The sequence below is a fragment of the Sardina pilchardus genome, chromosome 17 (genome assembly GCF_963854185.1).
Source record: "Sardina pilchardus chromosome 17, fSarPil1.1, whole genome shotgun sequence".
Lineage (NCBI taxonomy): Eukaryota > Metazoa > Chordata > Actinopteri > Clupeiformes > Clupeidae > Sardina > Sardina pilchardus.
In genome coordinates this window covers 6,312,122-6,336,307 of record NC_085010.1, presented here as the reverse complement: position 1 = coordinate 6,336,307, position 24,186 = coordinate 6,312,122, and the positions used below count along the sequence as shown (strand labels likewise).

The 24,186-nt window shown below is 41.8% G+C and overlaps 1 protein-coding gene across 1 annotated transcript in view; it reads right to left on the bottom strand.

Annotated features, from left to right (window-relative positions):
* LOC134061667 (cytidine monophosphate-N-acetylneuraminic acid hydroxylase-like) overlaps nt 1-23,199 on the bottom strand; it is a 34,858-nt gene extending 11,659 nt beyond the window's left edge. The window contains exons 1-11 of the mRNA XM_062517421.1: nt 23,187-23,199; nt 19,504-19,666; nt 18,972-19,057; nt 15,956-16,071; nt 15,065-15,255; nt 14,384-14,464; nt 12,735-12,801; nt 12,332-12,413; nt 8,188-8,325; nt 7,858-7,993; nt 2,472-2,615 (exon numbers count right to left, since the gene is read on the bottom strand). Of these exons, the coding sequence (XP_062373405.1) occupies nt 2,472-2,615; nt 7,858-7,993; nt 8,188-8,325; nt 12,332-12,413; nt 12,735-12,801; nt 14,384-14,464; nt 15,065-15,255; nt 15,956-16,071; nt 18,972-19,057; nt 19,504-19,666; nt 23,187-23,199 (1,217 nt within the window). The remainder of the gene's footprint in view (nt 1-2,471; nt 2,616-7,857; nt 7,994-8,187; nt 8,326-12,331; nt 12,414-12,734; nt 12,802-14,383; nt 14,465-15,064; nt 15,256-15,955; nt 16,072-18,971; nt 19,058-19,503; nt 19,667-23,186) is intronic.
* Between the last annotated feature and the right edge of the window lie 987 nt (nt 23,200-24,186).

The window sequence follows — 24,186 nt, the reverse complement described above, 5'->3', positions numbered from 1 at the left end:
TATAAGAAACTCCAATGGTAGCTGGCATTTTAGCAGCGAAATACAGCTTCTGTCATCTGTTATCAGGAATTTTCTAAATCCCGGAAGTACTTTTTCAACCGTGTGTGCCTAATATAACACAATAGAATTTGAATTTCACTGCAAAACTTGCTTTAGAAGATCGTTGAAGACCAGTAACCACTTGGTGAGCTGCACGTTTAGGGGTGTTTTAAGGACAGAATAGACCATGCACAAAGCGAGCAATGTTAAAGGAGAATTCCGGTGTGATATTGACTTAAAGTGTGTTGAAACATGATACCGAGTGTGAGCGTTTGTCTCAGAGCTGATCTCGACCTGCCCCCTGCACTCTGAAAGCTGCCGCTCGTTAGCCGATGCTAGCAACAGGTTTTCAATGCGAGTGCCTCGGCATCGGGTTAGGCATGCAAATACAGCGCCCTCCACAATTATTGGCACCCCTGGTTAAGATGTGTTCTTTAGCTTCTAATAAATTCATTTTTTTTCCAAATAATATAGGACCACAATGAAAAAAAGCGTAAAATCCAACCTTTAATACAAGTGCATTTATTTAGAAGAAACAAATCCCACATTAAGAAATAATTATTTTACATCAAATCATGTGTGCCACAATTGTTGGCACCCCTGATGTTAATGCTTTGTACAACCCCCTTTTGCTAATAAAACAGCACCTAATCTTGTCTTATAATGTTTCACAAGATTAGAGAAAACAGAAAGAGGGATCTTCGGCCATTCCTCTTTGCACAAAATCTCCAAATCATCCAACGACCTCGGCACTCTCCTCTTCAACTCACCCCACAGGTTTTCAATGGGGTTGAGGTCTGGGAACTGCGATGGCCATGGTAGGAGCTTGATACGGTGTCTGGTGAACCATTTCTATGTAGACTTGGCCATATGTTTAGGGTCATTATCTTGCTGAAAGACCCAGTGACGACCCATCTTAAGCTTTCGGGCAGAGGCCACCAGATTTTGATTTAAAATGTCCTGGTATTTCAAAGCATTCATGATGCCATGCACCCTAACAAGGTTCCCAGGCCCTTTGGAAGAGAAACAGGCCCACAGCATCACCGATCCTCCCCCATACTTCACAGTGGGGATGAGGTGCTGTTCTGCATACTCATCTTTTTGTTACGCCAGACCCACTTAGAGTGTTTGTTGCCAAAAAGCTCTAACTTTGTCTCATCTGACCAAAGCACACAGTCCCAGTTGAAGGCCCAGTACCGCTCCAGACGTTTGTGCTTATGATTTTCAGTGAGAAAGGTTTTTTTCCGTGCATGCCTCCCGAACAACTTGTTGGCATGTAGATAGGGCATGATGGTTGTTTTGGAGACTTTGTGACCCCAAGATGCAACCATTTGATGCAATTCTGTAACAGTGAGTTTTGGAGATTTTTTTATTTCTCTTACCAGCCTCCTCACTGTGTGTGGTGGCAAAATAAACATGCGTCCTCTTCCAGGCTTGTTTACCACTGTTCCAGTTGTTTTAAACCTCTTAACGATTCCTCTGACCATAGATATGGGCAGGTATGCGAGTGGCTATTTTCTTGTAACCATTGCCTTACTTGTGAAGGTCGACACACATCTGCCTTACTTAACCAGTGTGTTCCTTTGTCTTTCCCATGTTGAAGAGAAATGGCCTCTGTGTGACGTCATATTTAAGCCCAGGGAAACAGGATGTTAAGAATTACTAATTAAATGTTCCTACATACTCTGATCGACTTTGTAAACTACTGTAGAAATGACAGAAATGACAGAAATACTAACTACATCTATTTCCTAGGAATTGTTAGGGGTGCCAATAATTGTGGAACAGGTGATTTTATGAAGAATAATTATTTCTCAGTCAGGGATTTTTTTTCCCACCCTAAAATTCACTTGAGTTGAAGGTTACAGTGTGAGAGTATGCTTCTACAATAAAAATTGTATTTATTTTAAGGCTTTTAACGCATCTTAACCAGGGGTGCCAATAATTGTGGAGGGCGCTGTAAATAACTGTTTTACATCATTTATGAGGCTCAAAGTAGCACCACACTTTATTGGTAGACTTCTGAGGGTCCCGACATTTAAAACGAGACATCAAGAACGTTGAAAAAGCACTGGTGGTTTACTTACATGATTTACATGGTTTATTCAGGCAGTCACTTCTGAAAGTTTTCTGTTCGCCGCCATCTTGAATTTAGTCACGTGACTGATTCGTGACTAGTTCACGTCTTGAATTTAGTCACGTGACAAGCCGGAGCGGAATTATAGCTGTGACGTGTAATAGTCACGAAAATGTCATGTCTCTGTCTGTGTTGTTGTTTTGGGTTAGATCATGATTGTACAACTGGTTTGGGGGGGATCAAAGTAGAGCCTGAATCCTTTGCTTTAGAAGTTTGACACTGAAATGCCTGTCCAATGTTTATTCACACACACACACACACACACACACACACACACACACACACACACACATACCCAGTGGAGGGGTGTTTCAGCGCTTCACCCAGATCCAGCACAGCCCCAGGTTTGGGAGTCCAGGTGAGGATGTCAGGACTGCTCTTCCTGATCTGAGCGTTGAGATCCTCTGGCCTGTTTTTGATGTTGGTCTCCTTAATGTATCTGCAGCAGAGACAATGAACAGGAAGTGGTCAAAGATGGGGGACAGGAAGTGGTCAGAGACAGGGGGACAGGAAGTGGACAGAGATGGGGAAGTGGCCCACGCATGGAAAAGGACCTGATGAAACCCATGGATAAACAGCAGGAAAGTGCGTCAAAAAACGCACACATTTTCTTTGTTACATTGCTCCGCTATTATTAGTCACAGCGAGATGAAACTTATATTGCGGGAAAGAGCAGAACCGGGGCTTTCCAACGATACTAGACACTTGTCTGTACGATCAAGTATGAAAATAACATAAAATCATGAAGTTAAATCAAAGTATATCATATTTACAGTCTATATTGCTCTGCTTTCACCGGCGCATCCAGAACTCTCGCTTGAATTACTCGCGGACCACGCATCACACAGAAATGACACGCATATCAAATGAAAGAGGAGAAGTAGAGCTTTGTATTGATCCCAAATACATCGATCATTTCGTATTATAAAATCAGACGAAGTTACAAACAAATAATAATGTCATATAACGTTGGCTACCTTTACTCTCGTTTGATTTCCTCGTGAAATCGCGATCAAAAAGATATGGCACGCATGTCAGATGAAAGAGGAGAGCTAGAGCTATCCACAGATACCAAATACAACCTTCTAGGCCATAAAACAGATGAAGTGACAGCAAAATAATAACTTCATTTAGCTCCACTTACCTCGTGTTTTTGTGTGGAATAGCACTCCTGTATGGTATCCAATTCAAGACTCATATTGCATCCAAATTTGTTTGACAAATAAACACTTTTTGCCTTTCCTTTGTTCATTGCAATGCAGTGAAACAACTATTATAGAGAATCATCATCTGTGCACGTCATGTGTGCTACCGCAAACAAGTCATGTCAGATCAGCTAGTGTCACAAATATGGAGTGCAAAAAGTGCCAAAAAGTCATTTTTTCATCACTAAATAAAAATTGCCATTTATTTCTGGAAGGCACACACCACATATTTCTGTAAATTGCTCAGCCCCAAAGTATACCTCCACCATGGTTCTTATATTGCCGTGTTCAGGACAGTCAGGCCTACATAACCATGTAAGTTTTGTCGAGATGTGAGCTTGCTGTGGCGAGATACATGTCAAAATGTAAGGATTTGTATAGTACGCTTTTCAAATTTTTATTATTTAAAAATCTAAATCAAATCAATGCAAGTATTAATACATGATATTGTGGCAGATCTGGATAGCCTAGACTGTGCTGAAAAAAACAATATGTAGCATGTGTGAATGGCACTTACAATGACCAGGATAAATGCTTCTAACTAGAGGTAGTGAAAATGCCCTTAAAACAGCTTAGGGCTCATAGGGTTAAGGCCCGAGTACCGGAGGTGCGAAGCCCAGTTGTTTTTGGAAAGATTATCGTTATGGTTTTTCCGAATTGTGCTTTGTGCATTTTCCTTTTTTCAGGTGAAGAAACGTTAAGAAAGTTGCATAATCATGTATAATGTACAAAATATGGTTTAACAGTTTTACAACTATATCAGTCATTATTATGATATTGGAATTGTGGAAATTGTGTTGGTAGGCTGTGGCTTAGTGTGATAAGCAACGGTAGCCAGCTGGTATGTATGTGCTTGGTAAACCTCCCTCCCAACGCCTCACATCGATCTCTGTTTCTGAAGTCATGAGTACTATTGGTACAGGGTGAAAAAAATAAACAAATTGGTGCTTCCTAGCTCGAGTTACTGCAGCCAACAGCCAGAGTAGCCAGGCAGCTACAGTGCTACAATCTGGGGGCATGATTTTAAAGGTGTACCCTGGGATTTTAGTTCAATTAAGGCTATGTACACACGTAGCCGGGTATTTTTAAAACCAAATATTTCCGCCCCTCCGTTTATAGAATAATTCTATCCACATTACCTCGTTTTGGGGAAGAAAAACCTTCCACGCATAACCAAACATCTGCGGTTTCAAGGCACTCAGATCAATGCTTCTGCAGTGAACAGAGGTCGCACGTTTGACGTCAGAGCAGATTTGTTGTGGTTTTGGCGCACATTCTGACGTTCGAAACCACAGATCTCCGGTTATCTCTGGCTACACGCCAATTTATGAACGGAGAATTCGCAGATCTTCACTTTGCCCGGAGTTTTTTTAAACATTCGGTTCTATGCGTTGTCATGTGGATGACAAACGTAGACAAATACCTTCGGTTAAGCAGATACCCGCCTACGTGTGTACGGGGCCTTAGCTTCTCTCCCAATCCAAGGTGCTCTGAGTTGCATCTTGAAGTCCTCATCAGTCAACATTTCTGTAAAGCCAATGTTAAAGGAACACTCCACCGTTTTTGTGAACTCCACCGAGTTGATACATACCTCTCGTTTACATACATTTCAATGCGTGCACTCACTGGCTCTGGCATACGGCGCTACTATGATAACACTTAGCTAGCCCAGTTCATTAATTAGGATCCAAACAAAGATGAAGTTGGAAGCAACCAAACACCTCCACGTTTTCACTGTTAAAATACAGTCACATGAGTGGTTACACGACCATATGGTGAGTCAAAATTAAAACGTGGCGCTTTTCTAATAAGAAGGAACTGAAACTGCAACAGTGATGATATCACTGCTCCGAGTCGAAGTGCTCCCAAGTGCTTTTCCGCCATACAGTATAGTTATCCTTCTGAGTAAGTTATCCTAGCAAAGCGCTATCAAAGTACATGTAGCGCCGGACACCAGAGCCATTGACTGCACGCATTGAAACGCGAGAGGTATGTATCAACTTGTCTTAGTTAAGGGAATAACGTACCTTAATATGAAAAAACAGTGGAGTGTTCCTTTAGCTGGCTTATTATTAAACTGTAAACCTAAAACATGCTGGCTGGATACAGTGCCTATAGAAAGTCATCATACCCTTTTGAAATAGTTACTTTTTTTGTCTTACAGCCTGAAATCAAAACCCATTTTAAAAAAAATCTTTTCCAGTTTTATTAACAAATTTAGCTGTACAACATCAAAATAATGAAAAAAAAGTAAACAGTTCTGAAAATTAATAAAAAAATGAAAAACTAGAATAACAGGGTTGGAAAAGTCATCATACCCCTGACTTAATACTTTGTAAAGCTTCCTTTTGCTTTCATTACAGCCATTAATCAATTTTCCGTAAAGAAATGTTAAAATTTAGTCAAATTCTATAGGGAATGGCGATGGACTGCTCTCTTCAAGTCAATCCACATATTTTCTATAGGATTTAAGTCAGGGCTCTGACTTTGCCACTCAAGGATATTCACCATCCTATCCTTAAGCCACTGCTTTGTTCTTTTGGCAGTATGTTTAGGATTATTGTCGTGTTGGAAGGCGAATGACCTCCCCATCCTCAGCTGTCTAGGAGAGGGACGCAGGTTTTCCTTAAGAATGTGGGTGTACTTTGCAGCATCCATTTTCCCTTCTATCCTGACCAATTGCCCAGTTCCCGCTGAAAAGAAACATCCCCACAACATAATGTTGCCCCCACCATGCTTCACACTAGGTATGGTGTGTTTTGGGTGGTGTACTGTGTTGGTTTTCGCCAAACATTGCGCTTGGAGTTCAGTGCAAAAACACATCTGGAATATTCTGCTACCATGTGGAAAAAGCTTATATGGTCAGATGAGACTAAGATCGAACTTTTTGGAGACTAAGATTGAAGTTTTTGGACTGAGCTCCAGGCGCTAACCAAACACAGTATACACACCCAAACACACCCAAAACACACCATACCTACTTTGAAGCATGGTGGGGGCAACATTATGTTTTGGGGATGTTTCTCTTCAGCGGGGACTGGGCAATTGGTCAGGATAGAAGGGAAAACGGATGCTGCCAAGTACACCAAAATTCTTGAGGAAAACCTGCGTCCCTCTCCTAAACAGCTGAGGATGGGGAGGTCATTCGCCTTCCAACACGACAAAAATCCTAAACATACTGCCAAAAGAACAAAGCAGTGGCTTAAGGATAGGATGGTGAATATCCTTGAGTGGCAAAGTCAGAGCCCTGACTTAAATCCTATAGAAAATATGTGGATTGACTTGAAGAGAGCAGTCCATCGCCATTCCCTACAGAATTTGACTAAATTTTAACAATTCTGCACGGAAAATTGGGCAAATATTCCCCTGTCTAGGTGTGCAAAGCTATAATAGAGACATATCCAAACAGATTGATGGCTGTAATGAAAGCAAAAGGAAGCTTGACAAAGTATTAAGTCAGGGGTATGATGACTTTTCCAACCCTGTTATTCTAGTTTTTAATTTTTTATTAATTTTCAGAACTGTTGACTTTTGTTTCATTATTTTGATGTTGTACAGCTACATTTGTAAATAAAACTGGAAAAGATTTTTTTAAAAATGGGTTTTGATTTCAGGCTGTAAGACAAAAAAAGGAACTATTTCAAAAGGGTATGATAACTTTCTATAGGCACTGTATATGCCATATTGGCCTACATCCAGCTAATTTTACATTCTACATTCCCAGAGAGGTTTTTCATAGGCTATCAATCTAAACAGAGAGCCACCTGATGTACATCATACATCAGGCTACATGTGGGGAATATTTGAGTTGGAGTGGGAAATCCTACATGTTGTAATGTTTTAAAATGATTTAAATATATCAATGTAACTATTTTCAGTTTAAATTATAGCTGCATTTAAAGATGCTCCTGAGTGATGTTTCTAAGCTAAAAAAAATTGGCAAATACAGCAAACATCACTTACAAAAATGCAGTCTCTATAGACAGCCCAGACTCCAAAAATGGCAACAACAATAACTTGGTCCAGCCTGGACTATAAAACAATAACAAACTGTTCCAGCCAATCACCGACGAGATGAGAGTTTCAATTTCATGGGAGGGAGGGAGGGGGAGTGAGTAGCGAACTAGCTCTCTGTTTTGTTTGTACTTTAAACACAGTGCTGGTGACCGATACTAAGACACTCATTGTGCAGAACAACACCAACACAAAAACACATTTACAACTACCACAAGTACCAGCATCAACACCAAACATTGACAGACACAGACACTCCTGCAACAGGCAGGACTGCATTTTTCTTCCTGATGAAAGTAGAGAGTGGTGCAGCAGTCTTTCCATTTAGGTTCTCCAAAATCAGGCAGTGTCTGTGTGTTTCATTGAACTAAGTTCGACTTCTTGGATGAAATACAGTGTGTGTGTGTGTGTGTGTGTGTGTGTATGTGTGTGTGTGTGTGTGTGTGTGTGTAGCTAACCTACTTGTCAGAGGGATGTGCCTCTGTGAAGTAGCCTGCGAATGCGCAGTAGATCTTGGGCTGCAGTGACTTCACCAGCTGGGCCTTATAATGGAGCAGCTTCCTCCTCTCTGTCCGGATGAAGTCCGCCTTCCAGCTCTCTATGGACACACAGCTACAGTGTTCTCAATAAACTCAATAAATCACAACAACAACAACAATAACAACAACAACAATAACAAAGCTATAAGCAATAATACAGAGCTAAAAGACCGTACTGGTTTTGAGGTGTTGTCCACTGTAATGGTTTATTGTTATTATGGTGTTGTAACTGGTTGTGTTTGTGAGGCCTTACCAGTGTACTTCCCTCCATAGAAGGTCATGGGAAACCCAGAGGCTCCACCAGCAAAGTCACTCATCATCAGGTCCACCCCATGAGGCAGACGACCCCCATTGGGCCGTGTGCAGTCCACCGTGTTCAAGATCATGTGACCTACAGGGGTGGAGCCAAAGAGGTCAAAGTCATGTGATATTTGTGGGTGGGGCCACAAAGCTCAAGGTCATGTGACCTTTGTGTCGGAGTTCCAAGGAGAAACACAGCATGTTGTCAAGCAACACACACCAATACGCCCCCTTTACTCGGATGGCGAACATTTTAGCTCGGTTGAACTTGGATGTTTAAATGCAGATTTCAATCAATCATATCACTGCAATACCTTACTGCATCCGCATCACTGCCTATGACAGGGCTATTCAACTTCAGTACCAAGAGGGCCGGATGGAAAAATCACTGGGTTTTCAGGGGCCGCATAAAATAAGACGCCGCAAAATAATTGTATCCAACAATATTTGATAAAATCAGAGTAAAATTCAGTTCAATTCAATTGAATTTTATACACTGGCATAGAAACTAAGAACATAGCCTATTATCCATATCCATAAAAAATCTTCTCAGACAGGTGATAGGCTGCGACACAAACTATAGAAGTATTTGAAAACACCCAGGCTAACCATAGTATTTCATACCTGATGTCTGATAGCTGCCATATCATGCATCAGTGGGAAAAAATGCAGTGTTGATTTAACTAGCCTACTTCAAGATAATTAGGCTCATAAGTGTTTCAAACACACACAGCCTACAGCGCCAATCTCTCAAATATACAAGCATTGAATTTAAAGAAAAAGTAATGCCAGCTCTGCCTCTGTTTATCTATTTCACGATTTCTTACCGCCAAAGATTCTAAACTTCGAGCCTGCGCAAATCACAAACAATAACATTCCCACGAGTTGAGTGAAGATGGCTCTGTCTAAAGAAACGTCTAATTGACAACGAGAATCGTTCATTTTACCCTCTGCAACAAGTACGAGACTTTCATGTTTATTGTGCAACGAATCCATCGCTGTAAAGAAGGAATATAAAGTCAAGAGGCAATTCTCTACAAACCACAGCTCCTTCACTAACTTTCCCGAGGGCTTGGAGGAACGGAGACCGGGTATGATTGTAACATTTTTTATTTGCGCACGCTCGAGGTTTAGAATCTTTGGCGGTAAGAAATCGTAATTTAATCAACATTTAATGATAACATTTAAAACTAGTTACACATTTGGAAATGTCAGTTTGTGTAGTGATGTGCTGTGAAGAATTAGTCTGGCCAATAGGGGCGGGCCGACAGTGCGCTACTCGCCAATCATATGATCTATGCACACCCGTCAAAGCGAGTTAATTCTCATGACGAGACACGCGGGCCACAGGAAATTTGAAGCGGGCCACATCTGGCCCGCGGGCCGCTAGTTGAATAGGCCTGGCCTATGAGAATGGGAATCGGTCTTGTTGTGAGTGCAATATTGAATGAAGACTTGTTCCACACTGGTGTTGGTAAATGTGGCTAGCGTTGCTAGCAGAAGGTTACCATGACTGGTACTCAGCCAGTGCTACCGCAACAAGTGGCGTCCATGTTTTTCTCCAACTTGGACGAACAAAACATCAGAATCAGAATCAGCTTTACTGGCCAGGTTGACGTAATCAAACAAGGAATTTGACTTTGCTCTCAAAGTACAACACTCAAACAAATTAATATTGTTATAAAGAATAACATAATAGAATGCTTGAAGTGGGGACGTAACATCATATCCAAGGTCCAAGTCGATTCGCAGAGCATAATAAAATGCAGCCTGAAGCCACAAAGCTCATGGTCCTATAACCTTTAGGCCGTCCCATCACAAAGCTCAAGGTCATATAACCTGTGGGCCGCCACAAAGCTCAAGGTCATATAAAACTGTGGGCCGCCACAAAGCTCAAGGTCATGTAACCTGTGGGCTGCCCCACCACAAAGCTCAAGGTCATGCAACCTGTGGGCCGCCCCACCACAGAGCTCAAGGTCATGTAACCTTTGGGCCGCCACAAAGCTCAAGGTCATATAACCTTTGGGCCACCCCACCACAGAGCTCATGGTAATGTGAAGATAGAGTAATGGGTGTTGTATGTGGAGTTAATGAGAACAGCATGGCAGATACAGGGTATCTGCACATTTTTTATCAACAAATTTAATGACTTTTAAGACCTTTTTAAGACCTCTAAGAATAAAAATTAAGACCATTACCATGGCAAAAATATATATATAAAAAGTACGCTCTAGGCTGTTCAGTTTACCAAAGCACATTTGTAGGCCTATTTGAGTGACAGTGCAAATAGTGCACGTCAGGCAACTGCCTTCTCAATACTACAACAATACTGCTGTAAATAACGTACAAACAGTGTGTAAACAAATCAAGTTGCAAATTACAAGTTAAACACAGTTAAAAAATGGACAAGGCTCCCGACTAACTTTTTGCGTTGGTTGCACTGGTGTGCCTAACTTTTTTTTCAGGAGCACCAGCACAAAATTTAGGTGCACCCACATTTTTGATGGCATAGCTTTCTAACAGCAAAAGTTCGCATTTTTATCGCACTCCTTTCATATAATGTGAATGATTTTTTATAAATACTGTATATTATACATATAATCATTGAAACTAAATAATCTCCCCCCCCCCCCCCATTTTTTCCCCCTTTACTTTCTCTCTACGCTCTAGGCCTACCTCTTTAATAGGGCTCGGGAACAAGCCTTGCATTCTAGGAATAGCCGCCATATTGGTAGCGCACCGAGCGTAATATCCATTCATTCAGATGCAGAAGACAAGAAGCAGAAATGTAGTATTAGCGATTCTTTTCCTCTTGCGATCATGGGTGGTGCTGTTACACCCCACTACACAGCAACACACGACCAAGAAGGCAAAAACTAAGTAACAGGAACACACTAATATAGGTGGGAGTAAATCCATAGTAATCCATAGTAAACTTAGGAGTGAAGCTGCCAATATGGCTGCGCCCGCGAAGTTTTTTACGTCATGATCCCGAGCCCTATTCAGCTGTCTGATTGACGCCTCAAAATATTGTAAACAAAGTAGCATAGTTGGCTAGCTTATCATAGTCTACTGGTTGGACTGTTCAGTTTTCCCCACATGTGTTTAAGTTTCAAGGTAGGCTGATACTTTTTCTCCTTGGGACAGGCAGCTTTAGTCTTGGAGTTAGAAAACATTGGTGATGAGATGATCACTCAACTTTAATGCAAGAGTTTTAATAAAATGTGCAGCATGCTATGATGCTAACCGGATTTCATAATAATTTAGCTAGTCGTCATTGCTTTTTTCACGATTGTGAATGTTTTATTTGGATTAAATGTGCATGTCGAAGGGTGGGTGTCCATTGAGCGCGGACGAGAGAGAGAGAGAGAAAGAGAGAGGGCCAAGCCGAGGAGGTTTAATTACTTCTATATTGTTTGGTAAAGTTGCACGCATAGTCTACAATGAAAACAGGCGAAAGAAATGTAGCCTATGCTCTCACACGAAAAGCGTCAGGTGCACCATTGCAACCTCGAATATTTTTCAGTCGCATTCTTAAAAATCTTGGCTCGCGTCTGCCACTCTGAAACACCATCTCCGTCTGTAGGAACGCACACGCTACTTTTTACTGTGTTGTTATATTGTCACACCCACAATATTTGAGTGTGCCTACATTTGCAAAGTTGACGAAACGGACTCGGCACGACATGAAATTTAAGACCTCCTCATCGGAAATTCTAGAATTCAAGACATTTTAAGACCTTGAAAATCCAAAAAAATAAATAAGACTTTTTAAGACTTTTTAAGGACCCGCGGGGACCCTGAGATATAAGGCACATACCTTTTACACAATTACATTTATACTATTATACATATACTTTTGTATTCAACTATAGCCTTCACATGCCTTATATTCATTATCCAAGTACATTTATTTACAGCAATTATATAAATACCCTTATATTCAACAATTATACAAATACCTTTATATTGATAAAATACACAAATACCTTTATATTCAACAATTATACAAATACCTTTATATTGATAAAATACACAAATATCTTTATATTCAACAATTATACAAATACCTTTATATTGATAAAATACACAAATACCTTTATATTCAACAATTATACAAGTGTCCATTTCAGGATGGACACCATCCATTAGAATCATGAATCTGAGGTGTTTGTCTACCTGAAAAAAAAACACACAAACAAAGCCCAAACACTGTTTTAGTATTTGCTCAAAAAAAAACGTTTAGACCAAACACAACTGTTATACAATAAGGACATTCCTTCATTAAGCATTATCGCACGAGCGGGAGTGGTGTGGTTGGCCTATATCGCCACGGCTGTGGTTAGCCGTAGGCACGAAGCCGAAGGCTGAGCTGTAGCTAACCACACATACAAACACACACACGCACACATGCACACAAACACACACACACACACACACACACACACACACACACAAAAGCTACACAAACATACACAACATTACAAATGAAATACTTGCATTTTGCCAGACACCAAAAGCAACCACAATGATGTTGGTAAGGTTCAGCCCGCTGTTTTTCAGATACCTGCAACATGGTCAGGTTCAGTGTTGGTCATCTTACTTTAAAAAAAAGTAATTAGTTACCGTTACAAATTACTTCTGCCAAAAAGTAATTGAGTTAGTAACTCAGTTACCACACTGTAAAAGTAATTAGTTACTCAGCAAAGTAACTGATGTGAATTTTTATGTTCTATAACGCTATTACGTTCAATAACATCTTTAACGTCAAACATATTTATCATAGCCTAACTGATTGAAGAATAAAAACAATTATTCGGTACAATTAGTGGGTGGAAGTCAGAACGTGCGCATGGCATCCGCCCACCCAGCCCAGGCCCGGGGTGGCTATCGGGAGATGCGGGAGGATTCCCGGTGGGCTGTTAACGTTTTGGGCCGGTCTGATTATTGTGAGCTTAAATATATTGTTTCTGACGATTTGCTGCGCTCTCGCGGCACTTCAGCAGCCAGGGCTGTGCGGTCGCGGCCCCTTACTTGCAGTTTCCCAAATATTAACAAAGTAGCACTCACAAAACTATTCGGAAGTCGCAACCAAGTCTATATTTGCAATCTACAGGAGTAAATGAACAACCCCTTCTCCAGTTGAATGGCCCTGACGAAATGTAGGCTATGCAGCAGAGACGTGTAATAGGCTAATAATTAATTTTACTGTAAGGTAACCCCCGATAGGCTATCAAAAGCCCTCAAAAATAAAATAGGCTATCTTTAAAATGTATAGGGTCCTCCTTTGAAGATAACGTTCAGTTTCAGTGAAGTAGCCCTGTGAGAAACTATAAATCTGACAGACAGAGAATGTGCACATTTACTTGTCACTATTATGCCTATAAGCTATCGTGGCAAGTTCGCTACATATGTGCAAATGAAATGGCTTGGATTTGGTGAGCAGCCTATTCAAGTCTTTTTTCCCCTCCTGAAGTTGGAAGTGGGCCTATAATGAAATTATTTCCAGATTCCACTCTGATGTAGGCTACAGTATCTTGGTAGCTATGCCTAGTCTGTCAAGGGTGATTAGGCTAATATACATTTATTTATTAGCTCAGGGGAGGGTATTCCATCCTATATGATCCTATCCAGTGAACGCGCTTCATTCAGCCAAATTGTAGTAACGCGACGCTTTAAATTCTCAGTAACGATAACGGCGTTGCAACGATGAGAAAAGTAATTAATTAGATTACTTCGTTACTGACAAATTAACGTCGTTAGTAACGCTGTTATACTTAAACGCCATTACTACCAACACTGGTCAGGTTACTGTTAAACACTTAGTGTCATTGCCTTTATGCTTATGGGGTTGGCAGATGCTTTGGTCTAACACATATAATGAATTACATTAAGTTGATTTAAAATGAATTAAGAAAAGTGAAAATACAACAAAAATAGCATTAACAATATTGAATATCGAAAAAGAAAACAATGGTATTTTAATATATTTAACATTTCTATTCTTACATTGCTTATATGGATTTTATAAGATGGATTGGGGTCAATATATATCAGTAACAATGCATACTGTATGTACATATATTCTAATACATTAATATACAGTAAGATTATACTGTATTACTGTAATATTTGTTTATGTCCCTTACCAAAACACTGGTCGAGAAGTGTCTCCCACGTATATTGGTAGGTCAGGTCGCTTTTCAGATAGGGTCTTTAGTGTCGGGTAACTAAGAAGTAGACAGTTTGTCAAATTATTAAATGTACATTTTCTTGTACTGTCCCTGGATATTTCCGTATGTGACTATGTGTTTAGAGATGAAGGGGGAATATTGTGATTTGCATTGCAGGGTTTTGCTGTTCTGCTTGGGTGCATCCCCGGTGTCAGTGAGGAAACTTCCCCCTCCAAACTGCCACAGAAATAGTGTGTTTGTGTACCGGTATGTATTGTGTTTATATACTGTATGTGTGTATGAGTGTGCATGCATTCGTGTGTGTGTGTGTGTGTGTGTGTGTGTGTGCATGCATGTGTGTGTGTGTGTGAGTGTGTGTGTGTGTGTGTGTGTGTGTGTGTGTGTGTGTGTGTGTGTGTGTCCGTGTGTGTGAAATAGTTAGGGGCCGACGTCTAATTTCCTGGACTCAAGCTATTGGTTGCTATGGGTAGCTATGGGTTGATTCCTGGTTGATAGGTAAAGGCGCACCTGTCTTACAACCACACCTTATTAAATATTGCATTTTCAACCAAATTTAAAACAAATACGTAACTTCCCAGCACTGCCTGTCACCTTGTTCTCAGCAACCCCAGCCAAGCCCAGTCCGGCCCAGCCTACCTGAGGTGGTCTGAGTGCATGTGGCTGATGTAGATGAGGTCAGCCTTGCAGAGCCTGTCCAGGGAGTCGGGCGGAGGCTCATGCAGCAGCCACCAGCCACCAGCGAACGCTGGGCCCGTCAGCCAGGGGTCAAACATCATCTTCCGCTCACCCAACTTCAGCTCCATGCACGCATGAGTGAGATACTTCAACTAGAGAGAGATGAAGAAAGGCAGAGAGAGAAGAAGGGAGAAAGAGAGGGGGCAGAGAGAGTGAACGAGAGAGAGAGGAAGTGAGAGGGGAGGGAAGAGACAGGAGAATAACGAACCACCAGCATGACAAAACTGATTTAGTGAAATTATATCTGTTTCATCAGTTGTAAGGGTATACAGTAGTGTACAGTAGTTAAGTGTGTGTTAGGCGTGACACAAAACTCCGGATGAAAAAACTATATTAAAAACTATATGACCGCTGCTTCGCTGCACGGTGGTAATAATTACTTGGCTCACTTGGCAACTTTTCACAGTCAGACATTAATATTATCGCTTGTTGGCTAAATCCACCTACAATCCTAGTGATGGAAGAGGAGGGGGGCCAGTGTCACAGCAACTTCTTCAGTCTATAATAATCAAAATGTATGTTTTTTTGTTTGGTCCCCACATAGAGAAGGCAGAAACAAAGCTTTATGATCATGAGATTGGTTTTGACAGTGATAATTGTTACAAATATACCCTTAAAACGGATAAAATGATCACGTCGTTGGATGCTATAGTTACTTCAACGGAAGTAACTATAGTAAGTAAGTCTTGGGTCTCCATGGCATCACACTACCACACACACGCACGCACGCACGCACGCACGCACGCACGCACGCACGCACGCACGCACACACGCACACACACTCATACTCACGGTCACTTCACCGGGCTGCAGCTCCTGGGCCTCCATGGGGTCTGTGAGCCAGGGGTCAGGAGGATTCAGCTCCATAAGGTCCAGACCACCATCAGGGTCGTCTGCCCACACAACCTCTGTGCATGAACCACACACACACACACACACACACACACACACACACACAAAACAATAGAAACACACACATACACACAATATCCACACACCACATACAGTACACACAATACAGCACACACACACACACACACACACACACACACACACACACACACACACACACACACACACACACACACACACACACACACACACACACACACACACACACACACACACACACACACACACACACACACACACACACACACACACACACACACACTGATCCTTGGGAAAGCAGCTGCACATATTAGTATTTCCTTTATTTCTCAAACATTCTATGGCTAACTATATCCTGTTGGAGACCTAAGACCGTATGCAATTTTGAGTAGTCTATGCTAAAGTTGTTTTGAGGTTATGCTATTTATTCATTCACTCGTTTTGTTCATAAGTGAAGACAATCAAACTCACAATTGATTTATTACTGCGAAATAAGAATAGTAATGCAGGAGGAGGAAATCCAGAGTACATGTAAACAGGATTCAGTCCAGATTCTGATTCCAATTCAGATACAGATTCAGATTCAAATCTTATCATAACTGGATGACCGATTATCGTTACAATGAAATGTTAACACTAAGGCTCCGTTCGAATCGGGTAAAACTGCTGCCTTATAAGATATCTAACTAGAGAGCAAGGCAGCGAAGGCCGTTCGAAACCGAAAAAACGATTTTCGCTGCCTTCTAAGATATCTTAGAATTCCCGGATAACGGGCAATTTTGAAGGCAGCATCAATGTACACTTCAAGCTGCCTTCTACCCATAATCCTTTACGGCCACGTCTGAATCTCTGTGAAAACAAAACAAACATGGCTGCCGATATCGGTAAATGACTGCCGAATCTGTTGAAATGTCATTTGTGTGACGTTATTTAGCTTGGATTTGTGGAAAGTAGATTGAAAATAAATGATTTACTACCTGGGGCCTATTGCACAAAACTAGGATAAGGGATTAACCCGGGATATCTTGGTTATCCTGGCTCAATTTATCCGTGATCCAGTTGCACAAAAGCGGGATAGGGGGCAGCAGGATATGTTATGGTATAAGTTACCATGGCGATTTATTCTGTGGAGCTAGCCTGCTCCTGACCAGGCTAACATCCAAGATAAGTTGATTCTAATGGTAATTACATTATCTGATTGGTTCAGCTAGCTGTCATTCAAATGAGACCTCCACGTGATTTTTTTTTTAAAGAGCTGTAGATTCCATTTATATATTATTTGCTACATGCATTTACTCGCAAAACACAGCAGAATGTCTGCCTAATACCATATGGATGTCATTTAAATTATGGTGGCCTTATAATTAATAACATAGCCTACTCGTTGTTTGCTTCTTTTTTGACAGATGTTTGATGAATAGGCTGCTGTAGGCTGGTAGTTGATTGGAAGTGGAGGGGAAATTTTTCGAAGGTGTTTTCAACTAATTCGGCTTTTAAGACAAATTAAGATAGGGTAGAGTGGGGGAAAACGCTCCCCTTAAGGAAAATGTGGCATTATCATGGTTATAAGTGGCAATGATATTAATTATAAACCAACTATGAAAACTGCCAAGACTTTATATTTCTTTAGATTTTTAACAAAAATAAAATGTATACAAAGCGGGCGTTTTACCCCAGCAGTGGGGCAAAATGCCCCCCATGGGTGGGGTAAAATGCCCCCTCCTAAAAAAACTATTTGCTTCATACATTAATAGCCAAATCAACAGACAAGCTGTTAAGCAATAAATTAATTGTAAGATACTATATTTAATTCATAGATTAGGCTTACCAGCAGCCAATTACACCTTACCTAAACTAACATAGTCTACACTCCTTAACTGACCACGGAAAATTACGACATTTTACTATAAAATCAGTCTTCCTTCAACTACGTCGCGAGCGTAAACTTCACAGTGGATATATGTGTGTCCCCGTAGTCAATGGGATGCAGGGCAACAGTAAAAATATAACTTGACTGCATCTAGTGATTATTATGGGAGAAACAGGCGGGGGGCGTTTTACCTCACGGGGGCATTTTCCCCCACTCTACCCTACTTTGTGCATTGCGGTGGCAAAGCGCTTCCTTAATGACGTTGCGTGCCGAGACAAGGAAGCTCTCACACGTGGGTGCATACGTAAATTAGCATTCAGTTGATCTGCCACACCTACTCCCGCTATGTAACAGAAATAATCATGAACCCCCATCCAAAAAAGTAAAACTTTACCTCGTTGTTAGTCTATATCAAAAGCGGTTGTTCACTTTGTGTGCAAGACGCTATTTTTCGCGTCTTTTTTATTCCAACCGCGATCATTTGGGGGAGAAACGAGAACGCGCACATACACCGAATAACTTACACCTGGCTTGATGAATCCGTGTCTGCTCATCCTGGATTGGTCTTTGTGCAACCAATTCAGCCGGTATGCTCTTGTTTAGGATTCAGTGATCGCGGCTCAGTAACTTATCCCGGATATCTTAATTCTGCTTTTGTGCAACGGGCCCCAGGTTATACCATTGTTGAACCCACTAATAACGCCTGGTCTGATATATTAGCTGCCAGTGAAACTATTTTATACCGTTAGCCTGCTAGCTTACGTAGGCTAATTTAGTTTAACGTCAGGCTTTTGCTAACGTCATACCGTAGTGTTAACCAAAGTTTCTAGAGTGCTACGCTCATTTTTTAAACTACGCGTTTAATCTAAAGTCATGTCTAGTTAGAGAGCTCTCTTTTTAGGGAGGGAGGCAGTAGGCAGCTGCCTTCCGATTCGAACGGAGCTAAGTCATTTAAAATGTAACTGTTCAGAGAAGACATACTTGCCACGAACGTTCTCCATTGTTTGTGGCCAATTTAAACACACCCCATGCAGGGTGCCGGCTTACCGAGTTCATCCTGCATGAAGCTGTCAGGGGGGTTGACGTACTGCATGGTCTCCATGTTGAGTTTCCAGTTAGTACAGCGGACCGTCCTGTGGCAGGAAGTACAGATGGAAGCTGAGGCAACTTTCTGAGTAGCTCTTGAAGCAAGCTACTGTAGGCAAGTGTATTGAAGTTCTGGAACATTTCCGTTTGATATCGGACAGGTGTATTTTCTGAAAGACTTTAGCCAGATTTATCCAGATTTTCATCACTGTCCGATCAGAACACATGGAACTGGTTTAGTGGTTGTCAAGCAACATTGCTCAAAAAGTGCACCAAGTAAGGCAAGGCACAAAGCATATTCCTCTCAGTGGTGATTCATTTTATAAGCTGAGGCCAGATGCTCAGGAGGCCTTTGAATCAGTTTAGATGTTTCATGACTATTGCCCACATTTAATTCAGGTTTTACTGCTTTTGATATTTTACAAGGAAAAGGTTTTGATATTTTGTCTGTGAAAATGAGTAACTTGTTGTTTGTTTAGTGCTGTCCACTGACCTGCCATCCATGTCCTCGATGTCCTTGATGAAGACGCCTCCTTGGTGCTTGCACTGGTTCCTGCATGCTCGCAGCTGACCCTCGCTGCTCTTGTAGATGATGTAGCACTTCCCATCCACAGGGCTCTTCTTGAAGTTGATGCCGTCTTTCAGCGACCCGACAGCTATCAAAGTTGCGCCACGCGCCAGAGCCAGTGAGTGCACGCATTAAAACGTGAGAGGTATCAACTCGTCTTAATTAAAGGGATAGTTCGGGTTTTAAGACACGAAGTTATATGGGTTCCCTGTCAGCAACGTGGTGCATCAGCACTGACTTACCCCCCGACAGCGGAGATCCAGCCGGTTTTTGATCGTTTTTGATGCTGAAGAAAGTAGTCCGGCAAGTTTCTGGGGTCACGAAAGTAAAGTGTTTTTCTTCTCAAAACCATATGCGTTCAACAGAGTGATATATTTGCACCACAAAAACGTTGTCCAGCTGTCAGTAGCGCGCAGTGATAGGAATCGCGAAAAATAAGTAAGTGATAACGAGGTTTGAATTTTTCCTGGACAACGTTTTTGTGGTACAAATATATCACTCTTTTGAACGCATATGGTTTTGAGAAGAAAAACACTTTACTTTCGTGACCCCAGAAACTTGCCGGACTACTTTCTTCAGCATCAAAAACCGGCTGGTTCTCGGCTCACAGGACGCTGTTGCGGGGTAAGTCAGTGCTGATGCACCACGTTGCTGACAGGGAACCCATATAACTTCGGCAACCATCACGCATTTTAATCACTACCAAACTGAGAAATGTTTGGTAGTGACCTGAATCATATCGTTCTGGGTTTTGCCCTGTCTATGTATATACTGTACAGCTGACAGCAGGGCATGAAATTGGCACCCGCCAACACGTAAAAATGCGGGGAGGCGTCCAGCTGCAGCCTGCACTGTCAAGCCGGTCAGGCCATAGACAGTAAAAGATATGGACAGAGCTATCACGTAGACGTCAGCAGAGACCGAGGAAGCAAATTTCAACGGTTTTTTTAGGTCTTCTATTTCCGTCATAGGTCTTCTGCGCAGGCTCAGGTGTCGTACATGTGACGTAGGCACCTGGTCTGACCGAGTCTGACCTATGGCGACGCTTTACTCTCTCTGGACGCATGCGCATTAACACTTTAGCATTGATTTCGGAAAACGTTTATTAGACAGTAAGACAGTTACGAGATTATGATGTCAATTTCACAATGTAGTATGTACTCCGGCAATAGAAAATGTTCATAAAGGCTTAAACGCTTCAGCTGTAACGTAATTTGATGTCAAAAGTGGCGCTTACGCCCCATAGGATTCAATGGAATGGCTAACTAGCACTGGTCTACTTTTTAGCATGGTGGCCGCCATACTGTCTACACTCTCAGAACGTTTACTGCCCCCATGGGTCAGGCCCCCTCCACTGTCAGGACCGGAAGTGATGTTTTTTTCATGCGTCCCCAGTTCCGCGAAGATGAGAGAAGAAGAAAAGAGTTTGTGAGGAGTGAAGACATAGGGTGCCTCTCATATAAAGTTTATACGTCCTCCCTCGCTCCTCGGGCCTCGATCCTCACTGATCTACATAAAGAAAGATAGACGAAGGGATAATCTATCGTTGTTGCCGCCCCATCATTCTTTATGTATATCAGTGAGGATCGAGGCCCGAGGAGCGAGGGAGGACATATCGACGATCGGTTGCTTGACAAGTGAGGACCATGAAAAAAATCCTGCCAATACCTATGAGCTCATTTCATAAAGGCTTGTGAATGGTGTTTTACTTGTATTGCTGCAGCTTCATCTGGGCCGCCAATTGAATAGGCCTGTATAGGGTAGCCTAACGTTAGGTAGGCTAAGGGTAAGGTTATTTCTTGTGTTTGTTTGTACAAACATTCATAATCCAAAATTATAACTGAAAAACGTTGACACTGACGCATGTACACTTTGCTAATGTGTGCTATGTTATACAAATAAAACGTAGACACTGATTAAAAGATGCACTTGCTAATTTGTGCTACATTCTTATCAACGATCATTGAAAAACTACTTCCTCGTTTGGGACTGACGTTGTCACGTGACAGCACGTGACTACGCTTGCTTTCCGGTCCTGACAGTGCTGACATGCTAATGTGTGCTACGTTATAAAAATAAAACGTAGACACTGATTAAAAGATGCACTTGCTAATTTGTGCTACATATCAACGATCATTGAAAAACTACTTCCTCGTTTGAGGCTGACGTTGTCACGTGACAGCACGTGACTACGCTTGCTTTCCGGTCCTGACAGTGGAGCGGGCCAAAGCCATCGATATCTCAAAGTTGCGACAGCCGTTGACTTCCATGTTAAAGCCAGATTAGAGCGGTCACGTGGTTAGTGGGTAGCCTCAGTAGTTACCTTGGTCCCTGGTTTACTACGGGATTGACAGCAGCGATCGCATGAGTATTTAGGGTAAATACTCAATGAAAATTACTATAAACTTCATTTCCACATACATATATTACTCAATGAAAATGCATTATTAAGCACACGACCATAAGTCATAAAGTCTTATTCTAACACCTGAGATTCATTCATTCATTCATTCTCAATGAGAATAGTTCCTTTCAACGACCATGACATACCGGATGTGCCGCCATTGTTTGTACACAGGAGTCAATGGTAGTGTCGCAACTTTGAGATATCGATGGCTTTGGAGCGGGCCTGACAGTGCAGGGGGCCTGACAGTGCAGGCTGCAGCAGGACAGTTGTGAAAATGCGGATACATTTTGTGATTAGCAGGTGAAACTTTCAGTCTACCTGCCACATTGGCGGGTACTAGTGATGCGTGGTCCGGCCCAGAGCCCAGGGTTAGCCCGCGGGGCGGGAAAATGCGGGTAGCGGGGCGGGTTGGGTAAAAATCATCTATCGTGATTTCGCACCCCTAATACATTGCTGTGAGGACACGATTCATTACAAAATCCCATAAACGCACGGCTTCACTGGGGTTCAATGGCACTACAGAGTGGGCTAAATGCCACAAACCAGGGAAGCCTGGACAGTGGGATGGTTCGGACGCCGAGATGATTTTATTGACTGCATGCCGTGATTGGAGAGGAAGTTTCAAGTTCAGGGGTGCGATAAGGCTAGGGTTAGCCTACATAAACCCGTAATATGGAGTTACAGAGTTTGTTGCTTTTGTTTCCGTTGTGTATTTAGACTAAGTTGTAGCAGCATGGCTCGCTAAATAAACTGTGTAGCTTGTCTATATTATGGTAATGTTTACTTGAATTTTAAAAGCCATTTTATATATCAATATAGCACCTTAATAATATTAATTTAATAATAGACCATTTTTATCAGAGCTTGCCCTTTTCCAAAGAGCAGCATTCGCCACTGATGTTCTCGGGCTTTATCATGTGGCCGGCTGTGGCCGCCTGAGGCCGCCTGTTGTGTGTGCGTGTGTGTGAGGTGGAGATGGAGAGCAAGAAGAGGGGATATGTAGCCTACGTATACACGTTTAAAATGTTGAGGTTGTTTTCCCCAGGGTTCATACGTTTTTAAAAAACCTGGAAAATGTATGGAATTTGAAAATGCCAATTTCCAGGCCTGGAAAGGTTTTGGAAAACAAAAAACACCCGAAAAGTTTTGGAAAAGTCATGGAAATTTGCTTCATCCAATTCAACTCAGAAACATATCTCACTTGGGCAGGTCATGTCTCACACTTGTGTCACAACCGATTGGCAAATTTTTACGTTTTGAGAGCATTCCTTCTAGGTAACCATCCCGTTATCTCACACGTCATATCTATTATTAATGTAGCACTAGTTGATGTGAGGTTTTGAGAAATATAAGGTCATGGAAATTTGTGAACAAATCATGGAAAAGTCATGGAAAATCTCTGGTGGAAATGTGTATGAACCCTGTTTCCCTCTGTATTTCAAGAGTAAAAACATGTTGTTTGGAACATTTTGCCGTTCCATGATTGAGATTCCGTGAATGCCAAGGCTAGCATAAAAGTTTGGGACAATCAAACAGCAGTAAGGTGAGCAAAATCCCTCGTTAATAGTTCCTAGGTTACAATGTGGTTTTCTGTGGCAAATCACAACGTAGACTCATTGCTAGGCTATCTTTTTTTATTTTATCTCCCATTTTCGCGGGTTGGGTCGGGTTGGGTTAAAAATCAGAACGTAATTTTGCGGGTCGGGCGGGGCGGATTGGCTGTCACGATGGGTTGGGTTGGTGCGGGGTTAAAAAATCCTTAACCCGCGCATCACTAGCGGGTACCTTTAGCCAATAAAACAACGAAACACCGTTAAAACAAGACTTGCAACAATGTTTACAGAGATACACTGTAACACCATGTAAGATCGATTGATTGTCTTGACTGATATGTCTGTCTACACCGATGCCATTCAAAATAGCACAGAAACGCGAGCGGCACTCAGAACATAGAAAAGGGTGTCCGACAGTTCTCTCAAAACGTTGCCTTGCATAGCGCTGCCTGCTCATGTTGATAGGCTTCACTCGATAGTAACTGTTTTCAATTGGAGTGTCCTAACGGAATTGTATCGCTAATGCCAAGATTAACTGCAAATATTATACAGAAGCACACGCACACTTTATCAAAATCATCCCCCGGACGCTTAGCTAGTCTTTCCACATGGGATTCAGTGATTAGTGATTAATGATCGGGCAAGTGC